This window comes from Lissotriton helveticus, chromosome 3_1, assembly GCF_964261635.1.
Source record: "Lissotriton helveticus chromosome 3_1, aLisHel1.1, whole genome shotgun sequence".
In the NCBI taxonomy this organism is placed as follows: Eukaryota; Metazoa; Chordata; class Amphibia; order Caudata; family Salamandridae; genus Lissotriton; species Lissotriton helveticus.
The window spans coordinates 718,596,460-718,614,837 of record NC_136061.1 but is presented as its reverse complement, the minus strand read 5'-3'; the positions used below and the strand labels follow the sequence as shown (position 1 = coordinate 718,614,837).

At 46.7% G+C, this 18,378-nt stretch overlaps 1 protein-coding gene across 5 annotated transcripts in view; it reads right to left on the bottom strand.

Moving 5' to 3' along the window:
- HIPK3 (homeodomain interacting protein kinase 3) overlaps positions 1 to 18,378 on the bottom strand; it is a 580,167-nt gene that overhangs the window by 83,848 nt on the left and 477,941 nt on the right. For 3 of the 5 annotated variants that reach the window (XM_078680871.1, XM_078680873.1, XM_078680869.1), the window contains 2 exons: positions 1,085 to 1,194; positions 788 to 949 (listed from right to left, as the gene is read on the bottom strand). In XM_078680871.1, coding sequence (XP_078536997.1) covers positions 788 to 949; positions 1,085 to 1,194 — 272 coding nt within the window. Of the gene's footprint in view, positions 1 to 787; positions 950 to 1,084; positions 1,198 to 18,378 lie in introns of all 5 variants that reach the window. The other 2 variants (XM_078680870.1, XM_078680872.1) reach the window with 1 other exon arrangement.

Sequence of the window (18,378 nt, the reverse complement as noted above, 5' to 3'; positions counted from 1 at the left end):
TACATTTTCAGAATAACACTTTTGCTGCTGTTGGCCTAAATAATAAAGGAAAACACACAAGATGATGGACGGAATGTTGCACAATGGCAAAACATTCACCCCCAGCCACAGATCTGGGTTTAATCCATTGTTATTTTACACACCAAGCCACCCCAGTTCAGACATGCCATATGCAAATCAGTCTTGACCCTGTGCCTCATGGGAACAGTCCAGATCGAACTGCCAAGCCATGTCTTCCCTGGACCGGAATCAAGCGGCCTAGGACCGGATTCTGGCTATTAGCCTTCATCAGTCAGGATAGCTTGATTCCAGTGGCGTGGTGAGCAAATAAAGGAGCATGTGGCGTAGGCATGTAATTTTTAGGCCACTAGAGATAGACAGAAATTCAAATAGCCATAGAAGTTGCTCCTGATGAAGGAAAGATATTATCCCCATGGGTTTCTTTCAACTACTTAAAAAGCACCTAACAATTTCAGGTTAGCCCTTTTTATTGTCCGCGTCACAGAATAAAGGAGCCAAGGATAGATAGATAGATATATGAAAGGAGTCAGCTGGCAAAACCAAATACAAGTGCAATAACAAAACAAGTAAAATTGCAATAATGAATGAAAAATGAACTAATGTCCATTAAACATTTCAAATGGGCAAAAGAGTACCCACAATTGAGATCACACTTAATTAGCAATACTATGTTCAACAACGAAAAGATCTGTGAGTCAAACTACAATGATTTACAACACCTCTGCAAATCATTTTCAAACTTACTCAGTATGCCAGACCTACTCACCTGTTCTGGCAGATTTTATTTCTTTTGTTAGCAGCAGGTTGAGGCCAAACAACATGAGCAATTCCTAAACTCACAGGTGGAGGTGCTGATAAAGCAATCGGATTTGTTAAAAGTGGCTGTGGTATCATTGCATTATAAAAGTTGCCATGCTGAATAACCTTTCTGCAGAAAAAAAACAAAAACAAAAAGCAAGTTTCAAGTAAAAAAAAAGCAGTCTTACATAAATAAAATCCCAAACTATACTACATAAGTGAAACATATACACAAAATGTAATTAGTACACAATAAACAACTTACCCCCAGTCGCTAATCCTCTGTGGACCAGCCACAGTATCAGAAACAAGAGCTGTGCCAGTTACTTGTTGCCAAGCAGGAACCAATATTTGCTGTGTTTGGTTAGACCACGCCTGCTGAATGGAGAGCATTGCAAGATGGACAAAAAGAATGAGTTACTTCAATGAGTTGCATCATAAATTACACACATTTATTTAAGGTCTACTGTAAAGATATGTTTGGCATACAAATGTAATAACCATTTGAATTGTGTTTCTATATGGGAAGGAAACAAACTTGCTTATGTGTAACAGGGTAAAAAAAAATCTCAAGAAAGATATCTTTGACCCTTGTTAGTTACTATAGACACAAAAAAAGTATCTTGTACACCTGTGCTTTAAATAATGTGGATAAATTGTGACAGACAAAATTCTCTTTATCGATACAAAACTTTCAAAGACATGCAAATACTAAGAGGCACAGCCCTCTGATCGCAACGTTTGCAAGCAGCCAACTACTGTCACCGTCCTACTTTTAGCAGCCCTTCCAGTTACAACCTACAATTCGATCATTGCCCATTTTCTGTTGGCCATGACAAGATTTGAGATTACATTCATTCGATAGTGATTTAATACCAATCAATGCACCTGCTTAGAGGCTTCTCACACACCGAGGATATGATTGGGCATGTCAAATTTAGAAAAAGGAGGGAGTCCCTTATTCAAGCTTCAGCATTGTCTATCGGCATGGTTTGTTTAAACTTAAATAGCTTTAAAAACAAATTGACAGATTGTGTTCGGCAAATTAATTGCATTCCAACAAGGGAAACTATGTAGAACTGGGGCACCACATATCAGCGAGTAACATGTCAGTGCAAATGTATAAAGAGGTTTTTGTCCAACTGTCCAATAACTCTTTTATGGACTTGAATGTTGGATCACATTTACTTTTCAGATATACAAAACTCCACCAGATTGTGGCAAAAAAACACGTAAATGCCTGGGCACCTTTGCAAAAATTAAAGATCTTTGCAGTATCAACATCCACTCCTGAAATTAATTTTTGATCTACTCCTGTGTAGACATGAACCTGTTTGACCACAATACAATCTAATATTCCAAATAACCGAAATGAACCAGTAAGTGGCTTGAACAAAAACAGAATATCTGTATTTTTTCCACAACACAATATTGTCTCCACAGAAATGCCATGTTTCTCATCCTGTTTGTATCACTTGTCTAAGTAGCCAAGGACGTCAATTATGATGTTCAAAGGAGTCTCTCCTCAAAACAAGAGTGTGGGGGTATCAAATCTAGCATGCTATTTATTACGATTGACAAGAGAAGAAAAGGGCAACTAATGACGACATGCAGAGATGTAAGTGGGTCTCGAAAACAGTCCCATCCCTCAACAAATGTAATTAACAGCATATTGCTCTTTCGATATCTTCATGCAAGGTTTCAGCAATATTACTGTGTAATGAACACATCATAAACTAAGGAATGTAGTAAGCGACCGGGGTTTAATCTACGCAGCAAGGTAAAATTGCACTAATAAGGCCTTGTGAATGGGCCTCACATTATGCTGTAATTTTATCAGCATGTATTCCAACTTCTGCACTGTGTACTAAATGGGTGAATATAGGTGTAGGAATATGCTACTTACCAGTATGCATCTGTTCTTGGCATGTAGGGCTGCTGACATTTATATCTATGCATAGATCGCCGCCTAGTGTTGGGTCCGGATGATTGCACATTGTTGTCCTGGAAGAGTCTTCGAAGTATCACGAGATAGGTGGCTCCTCCCCTGGACTACAGTGCGCATGGGCATCCTCTCCATGCTCAGATTGTTTTTCGCCATTGTGGCAGAGATTGAGTATGATACAGTAAGTGATGACCATGCTTGAGAATAATTGTGAGTGCTACAGCTGCGACAGGCACCGGGGAGGAGGGTGGGCGATATAAATGTCAGCAGCCCAACATGCCAAGAACAGATGCATACTGGTAAGTAGCATATTCCGTTCGAGGCATGTGGGCTGCTGAATTTATATCTATGCATAGAATAAATAGTAGTACCCTCCCTAGCGGCGGTTGCCCGTTCCAGCTGCAGCAGTCTGAAAAAGAGTTCTGAGAACAGCTTGACCTACAGCAGCTTGCTGTTTTGAGTGTACATCCACGCAGTAGTGTTTGGTGAATGTGTGTATGGTGGTCCATGTGGCTGCTCTACATATATCCTCTAGAGGAATGTTACCTAGGAAAGCCATGGATGCCCCTAACTTGCGTGTGGAATGCACTCTTGGGGGAACTGTTAATGTACGTTTAGCCTTTTGATAACAGATCTGTAGGCACTTAACAATCCATCTGGCTATACCTGATTTTGAAATTGGGTTGCCCTTGTGCTGTGGAGAGAAGGCAACAAACAGTTGCTTAGTTTTCCTGGAATCTTTAGTTCTGCCTATGTAATACAGGAGAGCCCTTTTAACATCTAGTGTGTGTAGTACTCTGTCCGCTACTGAATCAGGATTTGGGAACAATACTGGTAGTTCAATAGTTTGGTTAATGTGGAACTGTGACACTACTTTGGGCATAAATTTAGGGTTGGTACGCAGCACTACCCTATTAGCATGAATTTGAATGAAAGGCTCTTGAATAGTGAGGGCTTGCAGCTCACTAACACGTCTGAGCGACGTGATTGCCACCAGAAAAGCTACTTTCCATGTGAGAAATTGTATCTCACAAGAGTGAAGAGGTTCAACTGGTGGACCCATGAGCCTGGTGAGGACTATGTTGAGGTTCCAGACAGGCGAAGGCGGGTGTCTTGGAGGAATGACCCTTTTGAGTCCCTCCATAAAAGCTTTAATGGCCAGCACTTTGAAAAGGGAGAGGTGCTGTCTATTTTGAAGATAAGCGGCCATTGCAGCTAAATGTATCCTGATGGAGCTATACGCTAGATTCCATCTGTATAGGTGCAGCAAGTAACATATGATATTTGGCGTGGAAGCATCCAGTGGATTAATGTCATTATTGGAATAGATGACAAAACGCTTCCATTTTGCCGCATAGCATGCCCTGGTGGTAGGTCGTCTAGCCTCCTTGATGATGTCTATACAGTCAGGGGGCAGGTTGAGGTAGCCAAACTCTATGACCTCAGGAGCCAGATTGCAAGGCTTAACTGTTGCAGATCTGGGTGCTGAATGTCTCCATGGCTCTGAGTGAGGAGACTGGGTGTGAGTTTTAGTCGCTGGTGGGGCACCACTGAAAGTTCTAGGAACGTGGTGTACCAGGCTTGCCTCGCCCACGTTGGAGCAACTAGGATGAGTGTCATGGAGTGCTGCCTCAGTTTGCGCGCCACCAGCGGTATGAGTGGTGCCGGAGGAAAAGCGTACGCAAATCTGTTTGACCAGTTCATCCATATCGCATTGCCCTGAGACTGCGGTTGTGGGAACCTGGCGGCGAAGGTGCGGCATTTTGCGTTTTCTTGTGTGGCGAATAGGTCTATCTCTGGATGACCCCACTGCTGGAAATATGGTTGGAGCACCGAGGGATGTATCTCCCACTCGTGCATCTGATGGCTGTGTCTGCTGAGCAGGTCCGCCATCTGGTTGTCCTTGCCTGGGAGGTGTTCCGCCATGAGGAACATGTTCCTCTGAATGGCCCACTTCCACATGCACATGCACTGTGCTAGGTGTGACAATTGTGGAGAGTGTGTCCCTCCCTGCTTCTGAATGTAATACATTGCAGTCATGTTGTCCGTCCGGATAAGCACGACTTTGTTGCAGAGATGCAAATTGAATGCCTTCATCGCCATGAAGATTGCCATCAATTCCAAGAGGTTGATGTGCAACCGTTTCTGCTGTGTGGTCCACAGTCCCTGCACAGTATAATGGAGGACATGAGCTCCCCAGCCCTGGAGAGATGCGTCCGCTGTTAGCACCACCTGTGGTACAGGCTCCTGGAACGGTCGTCCCTTGCAAAGGTTTTGTGTGTGTATGCACGATAGGTTACCAACACTAGGTCTTTCAGCTGTCCGTAAGCCTGGTTCCACAGGCGTGCTAAGCATTCCTGAAGCGGACGCATGTGTAGCCTCGCGTGAGGGACTATAAAGACGCAGGAGGCCATCATGCCTATTAGTTGCATGAACACTTGTGCTGGGAGGGAGTGTTGTGGCCTGAATTTTCGAATCAGCACCTGCATGCTGTTGACTCTCGCGGAGTTCGGTTGCGCTGTGGCAGTGAGTGTGTTTATTTCCGCGCCTAGGTACTGTTGTACAGGGGCGGGTTGAAGATGAGATTTTGGGTAATTGAGTGAAAATCCTAGACTGTGTAGGAGGTGAATTGTGCGGGACATGTGGCTGGCACACTGCGGGCCGATTTTGCTTGGACAAGCCAGTCGTCTAGATACGGATAGACATGGATGTGTTGTCTCCGAAGATGCGCGGCCACTGTCGCCAAGCATTTGGTAAACACCCTGGGGGCAGTAGTGACCCCGAAAAGCAGGACCTTGAACTGGTAATGCTGGTTGTTGATGGTGAACCGGATATATTGCCTGTGACTGGGGTGCATGGGAATGTGGAAATAGGCATCCTTCAGATCTAGGGTTGCAAGGAAATCCCCCTGACTGAGCAGTGGCAGAACTTGCTGTAAAGTGAGCATGTAAAAGTGTTCTGATAGGATGTATTGGTTTAGGGGTCTGAGGTCTAGAATGGGCCTGAGAGACCCGTCTTTTTTTGGGATTAAGAAGTACAGTGAATACACCCCTGTACCCTGTTGTTCCAAAGGCACAAGCTCTATGGCCCCTTTTTGCAGCATGGAGAGGACTTCTTGCTGCAATAAGTGCATGTGCTCTGCGGACATAGGACGGTGCCTTGGGGGTATGTTGGGTGGAGTGGAGGTTAATTCTAGACAATAGCCGTGATGTATAAGTGGTCTCACCCACCTGTCCGTGGTAATGCTTTCCCAGACTGGCAGGAACTGCTGAAGCCTTCCCCCGACCGGTGTGGTATGGTCGGGGGGCAGTGACAAGACGTCACTGTTTGTTAGTGGCTGAGGATCTGGCATTATTATTTCCACGTCCTCTGCCTTTGGTGCTGTTTCCACGGTATCCACCCCTATTGTTCTTGTTATAGGTGGATTGTGTGCCTCCCTTGATGTATTGGGCTTGTTGCGAGGCTTGACCTCTAGAAGCTCCCCTGTTACCGGAGCGACGAAAGGAACTGCCCTGAACTGTTGAGACTGCAGAGCTCCCATGGATTTTGCAGTTTCAGTGTCTTTTTTAATCTTTTCTAGGGTGGTGTCTACCTCAGGACCAAACAGGAAGTCAGGGTTAACTGGCTGATTAAGTAGAGTAGTTTGGATTTCCGACTTGAAGCCAGAGATGCGGAGCCAGGCATGCCGTCTGAGCATTACGCTAGTGTTTCTGGCCCTAGCCGCTGTGTCAGCTGCATCTAACGCACACTTAATGGACGCGTTGGAGATCAACTTCCCTTCCTGTATAAGCATTTCTGCTCCCTCCTTATAAGCATCTAGCAGGTGTTGCAGTAGCTGCTCTAATGTGTCATAGTGGGCCCTGTCATATCTTGCTAACAGGGCTTGCGCATTGGAGATCCTCCAAATATTAGCTGCTTGAGCCGCTACACGCTTCCCAGAAGCTTCTAAGATCTTGGATTCTTTATCCGGAGGAGGAGCATCACCAGTTGTTTGAGAGTTTGCCCTTTTACGAGCGTTAGCCACCACTAAGGAGTCCAAGGGGAGTTGGCCCTAGATATACGTAGGGTCCACTGGCGCAGGCCGGTACTTCCTTTCAATTCTGGGGTTCACCCCCCTCGCTTTAGTGGGCCCTTTAAAAATGTCGCTAGCATGTTTGAGCACACCCTTGAGCATAGGCAGAGTTTTTACAGATCTTTCTGATGTTGAGAACGTATCAAAGAGAAAGTCTTCCTCCACAGGGTCAGCGTGCATGTCGACATAATGGTTAAGGGCTGCCCTTTCAATTAGTGCGTTAAACGCAGCAGTATCCTCAGTAGGCGAAGTTTTGACGGCATATGACTGAGTGTCAGGGGTGGTGTGTAGTTCATCAGGGTCAACAGTGTCAGCCCATGGCTGGGACTCATCCTGATCTGTGTCAATGGGATAGTTAAACTGGTCCTCATTGTCCCCTTCCTCCACATCCTCAGTGACAGGTGTGGGAGAGTAGGTATAGTCTTGCCCATATGGCTGTATGGGTTCAAAAAGTGTAGGAGAGGCAGTAGAGTCCCTCTTTTTCTTTAGTGGTATCCTGTAAGACTCCATCGGAGTTTCAGGCCTGATTTTCCGTTTATAAACGGTGAGTCGACCTGATTCGGAGTCAATGTATAATTTCGTCTGTTCGTCGTGGGACGGTGGTTGGAACAGAACGTCTTCCGTCCGAGTCTGAGTGGGTGCAGCTACAGTCGGTGACTTGGATGAGTAGGTAGCCTTTGGGAGTTGGACAGGTTAAGGCCGTGCCGTGGGGGGCAGGCCATATTTTATCGGCGCCGGAATCTTTGGTGACGGACCGACTTGCTTAGAAGGAGTTGTCTTCGATCCGACCGACTCCGACAAGTCCGTGTGCTTGTGGCTCTTAGTCGACTCGAGCCGTTGCTGCGCAGCAGGTACGCTCGTGTGCTTTGACGAGGCCTGTTCCTTTGGGCCGATCTTGGATTTTGGCTCAAAGGCCTTGACTAACTGCGGCTTCTGAATCTTCGGATCGATGGCTTTTTGTGCCTTGAGTCCCTTGGAAGAGTCGCCATCTTTGGAGCCGGACGTCGACGATGACGTGAGCGTGACGTGTTTAACTGTAGACACGGGCTTTGTCGCTCCGATCTTCGGGTCGACGCCCCCTGTCGACCCGAGGGGTCCAGCACACATTTCGACTTGGTAGGTTCCGAAGTCGTCGAGCCGATGGTAGTTTTCACCACTTTCGGTTTCGATTTAGTGTCTGTATGTTTCACTTTCGGTAGCTCCACCGATTGTGGCCGTTCGACCGATGGCTCATTAGAAATGTTCTTAGTCGGGCCTCGAAGCGGGACTAGAGAACGTGGATGAAGATCTTGGCTAAGGCCTTCCGGCGATGCCTCGACCTGAGCCGTGGAAGAGTCTGTATGGGGCCCCGCTACTGCGGTTGGGCCTAGCTCCTCGTTTGAGTCATCGTCGACGGCTCCGAGAGGTTGTGCGTCGTCTCCTACTTCGACGATGTCTTCATCATGACGTAGAGTTCTTCCTCGTCCTCATTGTAGTGGGAGTCTTACTCCGATGCGGGATCCGAGTGCTGAGCAGGATCCTCCTCTCGTACACCCTCCTCGCCGTCACCCCCCGAAGAGGTTTTCTAGATCGGATGCCGACTCCCGCGCCGACTGTCGTGCAGCGCGCCGAAGACGAATTGTTTTCTTCGATCTGAATTTTGATCAGGCCATGCAGCTGGCCTCGTCGTGGTCCGGTGAGAGACATTTATTGCACACCGGGTGCACATCGATGTGAGGGTATTTCGAGTTGCAAACGGGGCAGCACTTGAACGGACTCCGTTCCATCGTCGATCGTTGATGGGGCCTTTGGTGTCGAAAGGCAATCTGTCTTCGACGTCGTATTCCAAGAACTGGAAACAAGTACAAGGCACCAAACGAAAGACAATACCGATGCCCCGAAGGCCTTTTGGCCTTGAGAAAGAGTAGTTATATATATTCCGAACTTGAGTTAAGAAAGTACATCCGAACCCAATGGCGGAAAAAAACTATCTGAGCATGCAGAGGATGCCCATGCGCACTGTAGTCCAGGGGAGGAGCCACCTATCTCGTGATACTTCGAAGACTCTTCCAGGACAACAATGTGCAATCATCCGGACCCAACACTAGGCGGCGATCTATGCATAGATATAAATTCAGCAGCCCACATGCCTCGAACATATTGTTATTTGGGGATAGTTATTTTACTGACCCAGATTTTTTTATACATTGATAGATATATATTCACTGAAAAAGGAATATGCTACTTACCAGTATGCATCTGTTCTTGGCATGTAGAGCTGCAGAGTCGTATACTGTGCATTAGATCGCCACCTGGTGTTGGGCTCGGAGGATTGCAGGTTGTTGTCTTCTTGGAAGAAGTCTTTGTAGTCACGAGATAGGTGACTCCTCCCTTGGACAATACTGCGCATGGTCATCAACTCCATCCTCAGATTGTTTTTCGCCATTATGGGAAATGATGGAGTTAGTAGAAGTAAAGAGAAAGGATGTCCATGCGTGTGCATCTAATTAAGATGATAACTGGAATGGATACAAGCCCCTGGGAGGCGGGAGGGCGTATACGACTCTGCAGCTCTACATGCCAAGAACAGATGCATACTGGTAAGTAGCATATTCCGTTCAAGGCATATGAGAGCTGCAGATCGTATACTGTGCATCGATTGTGCAGCAGTGTCTCCCCTAGTGGTGGTTGCCTGTATCCGTTGCAGTATTCTGAAAGTGTTCGAAGGACAGCTTAGCCTACTGCAGCTTGCTGCTTGGCTTGCACATCAACACATTAGTGTTTGGTCAAGGTGTGTATTGTAGACCATGTGGCTGCCTTGCATATGTCCTCTAGTGGTATATTTCCTAAGAAAGCCATAGAGGCTCCTAGTTTGCGAGTAGAGTGTGCTCTAGGAGGAACTGTTAGTGTACGTTTAGCCTTTTGATAGCATATTTGTATACACTTTACAATCCACCTGGCAATTCCCCCCTTAGAGATGGGGTTGCCTTTGTGTGGAGGAGAGAAAGATACAAATAATTGTTTCGTCTTTCTGAAGGTTTTGGTTCTATCTGTGTAGTATAATAGGGCTCTTCTAACATCTAAGGCGTGTAAAGCCCTTTCTGCAACAGAGTCCGGGTTTTGAAAAAACACCAGTAGCTCTACTGATTGGTTTAGGTGAAAAGGAGTAATAACCTTTGGCAGGAATTTTGGATTAGGCCTAAAAACCACTTTGTTAGTGTGTATCTGAAAAAATGGCTCTTGTATTGTGAATGCTTGTATTTCGCTAACTCTTCTGAGAGAGGTGATGGCCACAAGGAAAGCAGTTTTCCATGTTAGGAACTGTAATTCACACTTATGTAAAGGCTCGAAAGGGGGTCCCATAAGTCTAGTCAGGACCACGTTTAGGTTCCATACTGGAGCAGGTGGTAACCTAGGTGGGATTATACGTTTTAATCCTTCCATAAAAGCTTTGATAGCAGGTACTCTGAATAGAGATAGATGTTGTCTATTCTGTAAATAGGCTGCTATTGCTGCCAGATGCAGTCGTATGGTCGTATGGAAGAATAAGCTAAATTGGACCTTTGTAGGTGTAGAAGGTAGCAAATGATATTTTGGATGGAAACATCCAGTGGATCAATGTGATTATTGTTGCAATATATTGCAAATCTTTTCCACTTAGCGGCATAACACGCTCTGGTAGTGGGTTTTCTAGCCTATTTAATTATATCCATGCAGTCTGGTGGTAGGTTTAAGTAACCAAACTTCATGACTTCAGGAGCCAGATTGCCAAATTCAGTTGGCTTGGTTCTGGGTGTCTTATTTCTCCATGGTAGCTTTAATTTTTGATGTGGAACTAGTGAGAGATCCAGCAGTGTGGTGAACCACGGCTGGCATGCACATGTGGGCGCTACTAGTATCAGTTTCAGAGACTGTTGTCTGAGTTTGCGCACTACTAGTGGAATGAGTGGGAGAGGCGGAAAAGCGTACGAAAATCTGCCTGACCAGTTCATCCATATTGCATTCCCCTCCGACCTTGGGTGTGGAAACCTGGTGGCGAAGGTTGGGCATTTTGTGTTCTCGGGGGTGACAAACAGATCTATCTGTGGATGCCCCCACATTTGGAAGAATGGCTGAAGAACTTGTGGATGTATCTCCCATTCGTGAATCTGTTGTGACTGATGACTCAACAGATCTCCTATCTGATTGTGAATTCCTAGAAGGTGCTCTACTGTCAGATGTATGTTTTGAGGAATGGCCCATCTCCAAATGTTTTGTGCAAGCTGGGACAGTTGCAGAGTGTGTCCCCCCCCTGTTTTTGTATATAGTATTGTCCGTCCGGATTAAGACAGCTTTGTTTTGTACTTGTACTTGAAATGTTTTGAGTGCTAGGAAAACTGCTAGCAGCTCTAGATGGTTGATATGGAACAGTTTTTGTTGGTTGTTCCATTGGCATTGTGTGGTATAGTGTAGGAGATGGGTTCCCCATCCTGTGAGGGATGCGTCTGTTGTGAGCACTATCTGTGGAACAGGGTCTACGAACGGCCGTCCCTTTGTCAAATTTTTGGTGTTCCACCATTGCAGAGAGCGATATGTACGGCTGTCCACCAACACCAGGTCTGTGAGCGGACCTTGAGCCGGATTCCATTATTGTGCTATACATTCTTGTAACGGTCACATTTGCAGTCTTGCATGTGGCACTATAAAAATGCAAGACGCCATCATTCCTATTATTCTCATGAACATTTTGGCTTGGAGAGACTGCTGGTGTTGAAAAATGGAGACTAAGGTCTGAATGCTCTGTATCCTGGCTGGACTGGGATACGCTAGAGCTGTAGATGTGTCTATGGTAGCTCCTAGATACTGATGAACGTGCGAAGGCTCTAGGTGCGACTCGGTGTAGTTTATTGTAAACCCTAATTCGTGCAGTGTTTGAATTGTTTGCTTTGTGAGATGGACACATTGACTGTATGGTTTTGCTTTTATGAGCCAATCGTCTAGATAAGGGAAGACATGTATCTGTTGTCTTCTGAGATGTGCCGCTACTACTGCTAAGCACTTTGTGAACACTCGTGGTGCTGTTGTGACCCCGAATGGAAGGACTTTGAATTGATAGTGCTGTCCTTGTATGACAAATCACTTCCTGTGAGCAGGATGTATAGGAATGTGAAAGTAGGCGTCCTTTAGGTCTAGTGTTGAAAGAAAATCGCCCTGTTGTAGTAGTGGGAGTACTTGCTGCAGAGTGATCATGTGGAAATTATCTGACTGTATGTAATGGTTGAGGGGCCTGAGGACGAGAATTGGCCTTAGTGTCCCGTCCTTTTTAGGAATTAGGAAGTACAAGGAGTAAACTCCTGTTCCTTGTTCCTCTAAATACACTACTTGTATAGCATCCTTTTGTAGAAGTGCTAGACCTTCTTGTTGAAGCAGAGTAATATGGTCTGTGGACATCGGACGCTGCCTGGATGGTATGTTTGGGGGGGTTGCTGTGAGTTCTAGGCAGTAGCCATGTTGAATAATTTGTCTTACCCACCTGTCTGTTGTAATGGAATTCCAGACAGGTAGGAACTGCGATAATCTGCCCCCCCCCCCCCACAGGGGTGGAATGCTGTGGGGGAGGCAGAGGGAAGTCACTGTTTGGGAGTGGAAGAGGAGCGGTTGTTGTTATTACCTCTACCTCTTGCCTTGTTATTATTTCCCCTCTGTCCTCCTCTGAAGTAGTCTGTGTATTTGTTTTAAAAGACGACGTATCTGCGCCGGTTTGCTTAGAGCCTCCTCTATAGAAGGAGCGGCGAAAAGAACTTCTAGCCTGTGTGGATTGTAATGCACCCATAGACTTAGCTGTGTCTGTGTCTTTTCTCATCTTTTCTAGTGTGTTGTCTACTTCCGGCCCGAACAATTGGTTTTGATTGAAGGGCTGGTTCAAGATGGTAGTCTGTACCTCAGTTTTAAAACCGGAAATGCGTAGCCACGCATGTCGCCTGAGGATAACATTGGTATTGACTGCTCTGGATGCTGTGTCAGCTACATCTAGTGCACATTTAATTGAGGCATTGGATATTAACTTGCCTTCCTATATGAGCTCTGTTGCCTGACCTTTGTACTGATCTGGAAGGTGCTCCATTAGCTTTTCTAGCTGGTCGTAGTGCGCCCTGTTATAGTGTGAGAGCAGTGCTTGTGTATTTGCTATTCGCCACATGTTTGTTGCTTGCGCAGCAATCAGTTTCCCTGACGCATCAATAACTTTAGATTCTTTGTCAGGCGGGGGCGTGTCACCAGAAGTCTGGGAATTGGCTCTTTTTCGTGCATTAGACACTACTAAAGAGTCTAGTGGCAGATGTCCCTTAATATAGACTGGATCAGATGGCGCTGGTCTGTATTTCTGGAGCATGTTTAATGACTCCTTTGATCATAGGTAATATTTGTGTAGACCTTTGTGACTGCTCAAATGTATCCAGTAAAAAGTCCTCATCAATAGCATCAGAGTGCATTGAAACCCCGTGGTAAAGGGCTGCCCTATTTAATAAATGATTAAACCCAATACTATCCTCTGGCGGGGAAGGTTTTGTTGGGTAGGACTGAGGCTCAGTAATGTCGGGCACATTGTGTGGTGGGAAGCCATACAGGTCATCGTCCTTAGGCTATTCAGGATTGACATCCTCCTCTAAGGGGTCTTCTTGTGGTATGTCATTTCCCCCACCTATATCATACTCCTCATCAGTGTGGTGTGATGATGCAGGAGATTGAGCAGGAGAAACTGTAGGTTCAATGTAAGGAGGGATAGGAGAGGAAGAAGGTAAAGGAGAGGAAGGGTGCATTGGAGAAGTTGCACAGTCCTTTTTGGCAGGAACCACAGGTAGAAGTGGTGTTTCTGCTGGTCTCTTCTTATAAGGAATAGCCTCTACATGTCCAGTCTTTGGGTTGATGTAGACTTTCATTTGTTTAGGATCTGGCCAAACAGTTCTTCCTCCTCTGCAACCTTCTTTGGCGTAGATTTTTTCGGTGCCGATAGGGGTTGTTTCGTGTGCTTTGCTTTAGGAGACGTTATTGAGTCATGTGGCAAAGTTTTCGGTGTCGAAGGTGGTTTCGGCTTGGTAGGAGTTTTTGGTACCGACGTTGGAGCTTTGGGAGTGGAGACAGGTCTCGTTGGCCTTGTGGCGTCTAACTCTGGCTTCTCATCTTTATTTTTGGAACCGGAAGGCTTCGAAGTCGGAGCTTTTTTCAGATCCGGTACAGTCTTAGGCTTCGGCACCGATGCATCTTTTGGTTTGGGTGCCGAAGGATCTTTGTCTTTGGAAACCAAAAGGAGTTTTGGCTTCGGCGCCGAGGAATCTTTCGGTACCGAAGGATGTGTGCGCTTCGGTGCCAATGGAAGAGGTGGAATTGGCACGTGTGGTCTTGTCGGTGCCAAGGCACCGGAAGGCGTAGTTTTCCTCGGAGCCGAGCCCGAAGGCGGGGCGTCGGAGGGGGTATTTCGGTCCCGACTGGGCCCCATGGGCGGAGTGCTGACCGTTGCCTTTGGTTTGTGTAGTATCTGTTGTGTAGGGGCAGAGGTACTCACGGGTTGTCAAGATGGAATCGAATCGTCTGAGTCCTCTGCCCCCGATATGATCTGGAGATCAGGAGAGTCTTCCTCGGCGACGAGTGGAGCCTCGTCCTCTGAGATATCTTCGAGTGGATCCTGGTCCTCAGAGAAGTCTTCGACGATCTCTTCCTCAAAGATGGCCTCTGGTGCTGGTGCTGATCTCCTCATCTCGTGTCGACGCGCCCTCCGATCCCGAATGGTCTTCTTCGATCGGAAGGACGCACAAGGTGTGCAGGTCGACTCGTCGTGTTCCGGCGATAGACAGAGGTTGCAGACCTCGTGATGGTCGCTATGAGGGAACTTTGCTCGACATACCGGGCATCTCTTGAATGAAGTTCTGTCCATGAGGTGTAGGCCGTACGCGCCGATAGGCCCAACGGCCCGCGTCGACGCACCGGAATGTAGTTGATGTCGAAAGTTGTTTATTCGATATCGATGATGTTGTTATAAAGTTGTTTGCGCTTCGAAGTTGCAGAAAAGTTTTTTCTAGCCGGAGCAGAAAACTTTCATCCGAACCCAGTGGCGGAAAAAAACAATCTGAGGATGGAGTTGATGACATGCGCAGTATTGTCCAAGGGAGGAGTCACCTATCTCGTGACTACAAAGACGTCTTCCAAGAAGACAACAACCTGCAATCATCCGAGCCCATCACCAGGGGGCGATCTAATGCACAGTATACGATCTGCAGCTCATATGCCTCGAACATACAAGTTACTGGTAAGTACGCTTAGATTTCATTTCAGGGTCCGTACTGGGCTCAAAGATGCAGCACGGAAGTCTTTCGTGATAACAGGTGAGTAAAGCGGAATTAGTAGTTCGGCTGATTTTAGAGGAATATTTTGCTCAATAGTGAAGGAAGGGAGCGGGGCCTGAGGTGACATGTGTGCAAACACGTCCTGTGGCACGTTTTAAGTTGGGGAATTAATTCCTCTTCAATCCTGAGGTGCCCTGTGGGCCAACTAGCCCACCAGGTACCTCCAGCATGCGCCAGGGAGCTGCGTTGCAGAGATGTGTTCAGAGGCCACGCCCCCTTTTGACAACACTCTGCAATGCAGCTCTGTGGCGCTTACTGAAGGTACCTGATGGGCTAGTTGGCCCCAAGGAGACCTCTGGATTGAAGAGGAATTAATTCCCCAACTTAAAACGCGCCACAGTGCATGTTTGCACACATATCACCTCAAGCCCTGCCCCCTACATTCACCACTGTGCAAACACGCCCCGTAGCACGTTCTAAGTTGGGGGATTAAGTCCCCTTGCATACTGGGGGCCAACTAGCCCACCAGGAACCTCCAGTATGCGCCAGGGGGCTGCGTTGCAGAGAGGTGTAAAAAGGGGCATGGCCTCATTACACCGCTCTGCAACGCAGCCCCCTGGCGCATACTGGAGGATTCTGGTGGGCTAGTTGGCCCCATGGACCCCCAGTATTCAAGGGGAATTACTTCCCCCTCTGCAAACACGCCAGGGGGCGCAATTGCAGAGAGGTGCAATGAGGGGGCGTGGCCTCCTCCCTGATCCCATTTTTTTAAAATGTATTTTTAAGAAGGGGGGCTGTGTAGCTCCCCTTCCTTTTCTTTTTTTTTGGGCCCTGGGGACCCCATCCTCCAGGGCCTGCCCCCCCAATTTTTAAACATTTTTTGGGAAGGGGGCATGGCCTTTTTAAAAAAAATAATTCTCTTTTGGAGTGGGGTTGCCTTGCCCCCCCCTCCTGTGGCCTCTTATGGCCTCAGGACCCCATCCCCGTTTTACATTTTTTTTGTGGAGGGGCCATTACTAGCCCCGGGGACCCCATCCTCTGGGGCGGGCCCTATTCGCTGGGGGCCGTGGGTCCCAGCCGGCTCCCCGCATCCTGCGATAAAAAAAAAAAAAATCAAAAACGTTTTTGGGCCTTGGGGGTCCTTGTGGGACCCCCTGAGCAGGCCTAGGGGCCAGGGTGTTCCTACCCTGCCCCCTTTGCGCCCTTGTTTTTCAGTTTTCTTGTGCCTCAGTTCTACCGAGATACTAGATGGCTGCCAACACTTCCTGGTTTGGAGTGTTGACAGACAGTTGACAGCCAATTAGCATGCAGCTTGTGCTCGTAATGGTATGCATATAATCCTCGGACGGTACGCGTACTGTACTTCGTCCATAGATACATCTATGATTCTACTTTTGATTTTCTCAGGAACTACTGCACGGATTTACACCAATTAACAAAAAGCGTAATCTGCGAAGCAAACTACGTTTTTGCCAAATTTGGTGTAATTCCGTTCAGCAGTTCGGGCTGTAGAAGGTGTCTAAAGGTCCCTATGGAAAATTGCATGGGGAAAACACGTTTTGGGACCCCCCCTTTTTTCCTCGAATCACCCCGAAACTGAGCGGAGCGCTCCATCTTCTTGGAGAATTTCGCGAAGATTCGTCAACCGGTGCCAAAGTTATTCCAAATACAATATTATAGATCGATAGATAGATAGACTCTCATGTAGGGAAGACCAGAGGACACAGCGGGGAGTATCAAAGCGACTTTTATTCACCATTCTGCAGGGCATAATGCATTTCGGCACATATTGCAGTAGGTTTCACTCTGTCCCTCCTTTAAACAATTCACGGCCCTCCCATTGGCGGGAGTCTAGCTGGCTCAGCTTGTAATGGTTCACAGCTGCAGTCTTTATGTGAAAGACTTCGATTCCCAGCTTCCATCACTCCAGTAGATATCGGCAGCGGAGCCATGTAATGCTTTAATAAGCGCTGTTGTGCCTTTTTGTTATAGTGAGGAAAGGGCTTGCTGTCAGCTGAGTGAGTCCCAAAATAAAAGTGTTATTTGCCGCCTTGAGTCCCCAAAGTCTCAGCCATACATTCAGAAACCAAGTGGGGCCATGACGCGAAGATGCAGTCATCAGGCTTTCCCGTGCAGTCACGTACTGCTAATAGCAGCGGCCTCCTTTGTGAGGCGGGCCTGTAATTCCCAATACCTCGGATGATTTTGCCACGGTGCCTATGTTACCACAGGCCACTATAACTCGCCCCCCCGCAATGCACTGCTGAGGACGTCACATATTACATCACTCATGACATGGTCAATGACATCACTCATGACATCTCAAATGACATCACTGATGACATCATCCAGTGACTGTAAAGTTTAAATATGTTTAATTCATATAGGGAAAGGCATATTGAAGAATGAGTGGGTGTTTAAGTGTCTGAATAGATGATTTAGTAGGTGCGTGACTGACTCTATAAGTGAGTGATTAAACATATCTTACTGAATGCATGGGTTAGTGACTAAACTGTGTGAATGTCTGTATCCGTCTGTCTGTTGGTGTGTAAGCGGCTGCATAGGTTTGCGAATAGCTACATGAGTGCCTATATGTGTTATTGATTGGTTGTCTGAGTATCTGTATGGGTGCCTAAGTGTTTGTGTGGGTAGGGTGTGTGTGACTGTGCATAGATGTGTGAGTGGGTGACTCACTGGGTGCATAGTTTCAAGAGTGCATCTGTGATGGACTGTATGGGTGGGTGAGTGTGTGTATGGGTGTGTTAGTGAGTGAATGTACATCTCAGTGGTACATGTGTGAGTAACTACCTATGTGAAAGGCAGTATATATGTGTGTTGGAGTATATAAATGGCAATAAGTGAGAGAGTGTGATTGTGAGAGTGGCTGTATGGATGAGTGTGTGCTTGTATCAGTGATTGTATAAGAGCATACGAATGTGCTAGTATTTGTATGAGTAATTGAGCTGGTGTGTGTTGACAGTAAGTGGCTCTATATATACTGCACCAAAGTAAGGTACAGTGTGTATAGAGTCCCCAGTCACCAGTGGTTTGGCAGAGGCTAAAGTTAGATATAATCTTACTCTCTAAAGTGGTACCTTTGTCGAGCAGTAAGGCAGTATCAGAGGACAGTGTAAACCATTTGTTGTACACACTCAGTCAGCAAATGGTCTCACACACTCAAGAACTTAACTCTAGGCCAATTGTTTTGTATCAAAAGATATAGTTTTATTTTAAAACCCACAAGG